At 54.5% G+C, this 2,189-nt stretch overlaps 1 protein-coding gene across 1 annotated transcript in view; it reads left to right on the top strand.

Annotated features, from left to right (window-relative positions):
- Positions 1–769: 769 nt before the first annotated feature.
- Positions 770–2,189, top strand: part of CD6 (CD6 molecule) — a 40,082-nt gene continuing 38,662 nt past the window's right edge. The window contains exons 1-2 of the mRNA XM_019655950.1: positions 770–863; positions 1,212–1,394. Of these exons, the coding sequence (XP_019511495.1) occupies positions 1,334–1,394 (61 nt within the window). The 5' untranslated portion in view covers positions 770–863; positions 1,212–1,333. The remainder of the gene's footprint in view (positions 864–1,211; positions 1,395–2,189) is intronic.

The following is a 2,189-nucleotide window of genomic DNA, read 5'->3' as shown; positions in this document are numbered from 1 at the left end:
CCTGTGCTATCAGCGACCTTCCACAAGAGGGCAGTCTCAGCTGGTGCCAGAGCCATTCTACCCCGCAGGGATGGGCGGGGTTTGCGGTGGGCGGAGCCTGGCTCCCTGAGACTCCCAAACCTGCAAGCAACATCAAATGCCTCCTCCGGAAGGGACCCAACAGAGGAAATCTTCCCCATTCTACTGGTGGGAAAATGAAGACAAGCAAAGATGAGGGAAGTGTCAGGCCTGGACAGGTGAATCTGAGACGGGGTCATGCAGGAAAGGGCCAGGATGGAACCAGTCTCCTCTGGACTCAACTTCTTCAAGGGTTCTGCTTGGACAACCAAATTAAGTTATGTTTCTTTGTTCACTCAGCATCTACTGTCGGCCCCACAGGAAGTGGTGAATTAAATACTCTTGGACTTTGCCTCTTTCTCAGTGTCCATTGCAGCCCAGCTGGACAGCTCAGTGTTTCCCAACCAGCCCTGGGCTTCCTGACACCCCTTCGCTCCTGCTGCTGCTTCTGGCCCTGAGGCCTCTCCACCATCGCTGCCTGTTGAAACCCTGCTTATCCTTCTGGGCCCAGCTCCCATGCCTGACTCCTGCAAAGGAATGCATACCTAGCCTGGGCCCCGGTATGGGGTGGCGGAGCCCTGTATCTCCTGTGCCATCTCAGCGGACAGCTCCAGCCTGCAAAATAAGTGGGGGACAAGCCATCTCTCAGGCCCTTCCTGATTTACGATTCTGTGAGACACAACATAGGCGGCTCCCTCTCCAAAGTCCAAGACCACGCCCCCTTCTTCTCAGCTATCAATGCACCCAAGGACAAGGTTACCCTTGGGATTTAATCCCATGAAAGCTGGATTCCATGGAATAAGACAGTGGGTCCCTTGTTCAGTCTTCCAATATGTATTGCTTGAACATCTACTATGTGTCAGGTCTCCAGAAAAGAGGCACGTCCTCTCCACTTCCCTTTTCCCTAGAGTGTGTGTGTGTGTGTGTGTGTGTGTGTGTGTGTGTGTGTGTTTGTTTGTGTCTCACTCTGTGACTCTTGGGGTTCAGCCAGGTTTGGGGGGCTCACAGCAGAGGCAGTTGGGCTCTCCCTCCCAGCCCCTATAATACCAGCTTGGCTTCCTGAAGACCAAAACCACAAAGTAGAGCACAGAGGCGTAAGAGACACTCACAAGCTGGGTTTGGCCGCATGCGTGCAACAGTGCTTTCTCTTGCAGAGAGGAAGATACAAACAGGAACAGCGAAGGGCAGAGTGAGAGTGAGGGGCGCTCAGCGGCCATGTCCACTTCCTGGCCCTAGGATGGTGCTTCCCACTGGCAGACACACATAGCAGTCAGGGATGGAACCAGACATGTGGTCCTTCTTCATAATCGCTGGATTGCTGATGGCGGCCCTTTCAGGTAACCCCCTTTTCCCACTTCCTGTCACTCCTGCTGGAAGACCTGGGTCCTGGCCTCTTGGTCTCCTTTCTGGTTGTTTTCTCACCTTTCTGGAGCATTTTAGCCAAGATTGTACTCTGGTACTAGGAAAGCCCCAGCTGTGCCAACAGCAGCTGGGGCCCAGAGAGGGTACAGGAACCCCCTAGAGGGTCTTGGGCTATGCCTGGACACTGCTAAGAGGGTTCCTGTGGCTGAGATCATGTGTGCAGCACACATGCTGCCATACCAACGGGCTCGCCAGGGTCTGAGGAGGGAAATGCCTCCCACTCATAGCCTCCGGAACGCCTCCATTCCCTATTTCTTGCCAGCTCTCAAGAAGGAAGAGTCCACCTTCTAAAGAGATAGGACCACTGGTGATTGTATTTTCAACCCCAAGACTGAAGCTCTGGGCTCTCCAGGCTTGTACCACTCACAGTAGAGCAGCCCTGAAACAGACTCTGGAAGCCAAGGAGAGTTGAAGACAGCTGGTCGCTGGTGGCTCTGGCACAACCATTTGGGGTAGTTTAGGGCACAAACGAACAGGAAGGTTCTTGAGGGCCACCTCCCCCATTATGTGTTCTCCTGGGTGCCAAGGCACCCTCATGACCTGGGCCGGGGCATCAGGTAGCCAGGAGGTTTGGGCACTGGGCTACGCTCATCAGATGCTGTTGACCCCTGCCGAGGACGGCGTCCAAACTGTCAGGAACTGGGCAGTAACCCAGAGATGCAAGAGATCTTGCCATGGTTGGACCCTTACCCTTGGAGGTTGGGGAGACT

The sequence above is a fragment of the Hipposideros armiger genome, unplaced genomic scaffold (genome assembly GCF_001890085.2).
Source record: "Hipposideros armiger isolate ML-2016 unplaced genomic scaffold, ASM189008v1 scaffold_253, whole genome shotgun sequence".
NCBI classification, from domain to species: domain Eukaryota; kingdom Metazoa; phylum Chordata; class Mammalia; order Chiroptera; family Hipposideridae; genus Hipposideros; species Hipposideros armiger.
The sequence above is the reverse complement of the archived record's forward strand: the minus strand, read 5'-3'. Positions and strand labels throughout refer to the sequence as shown.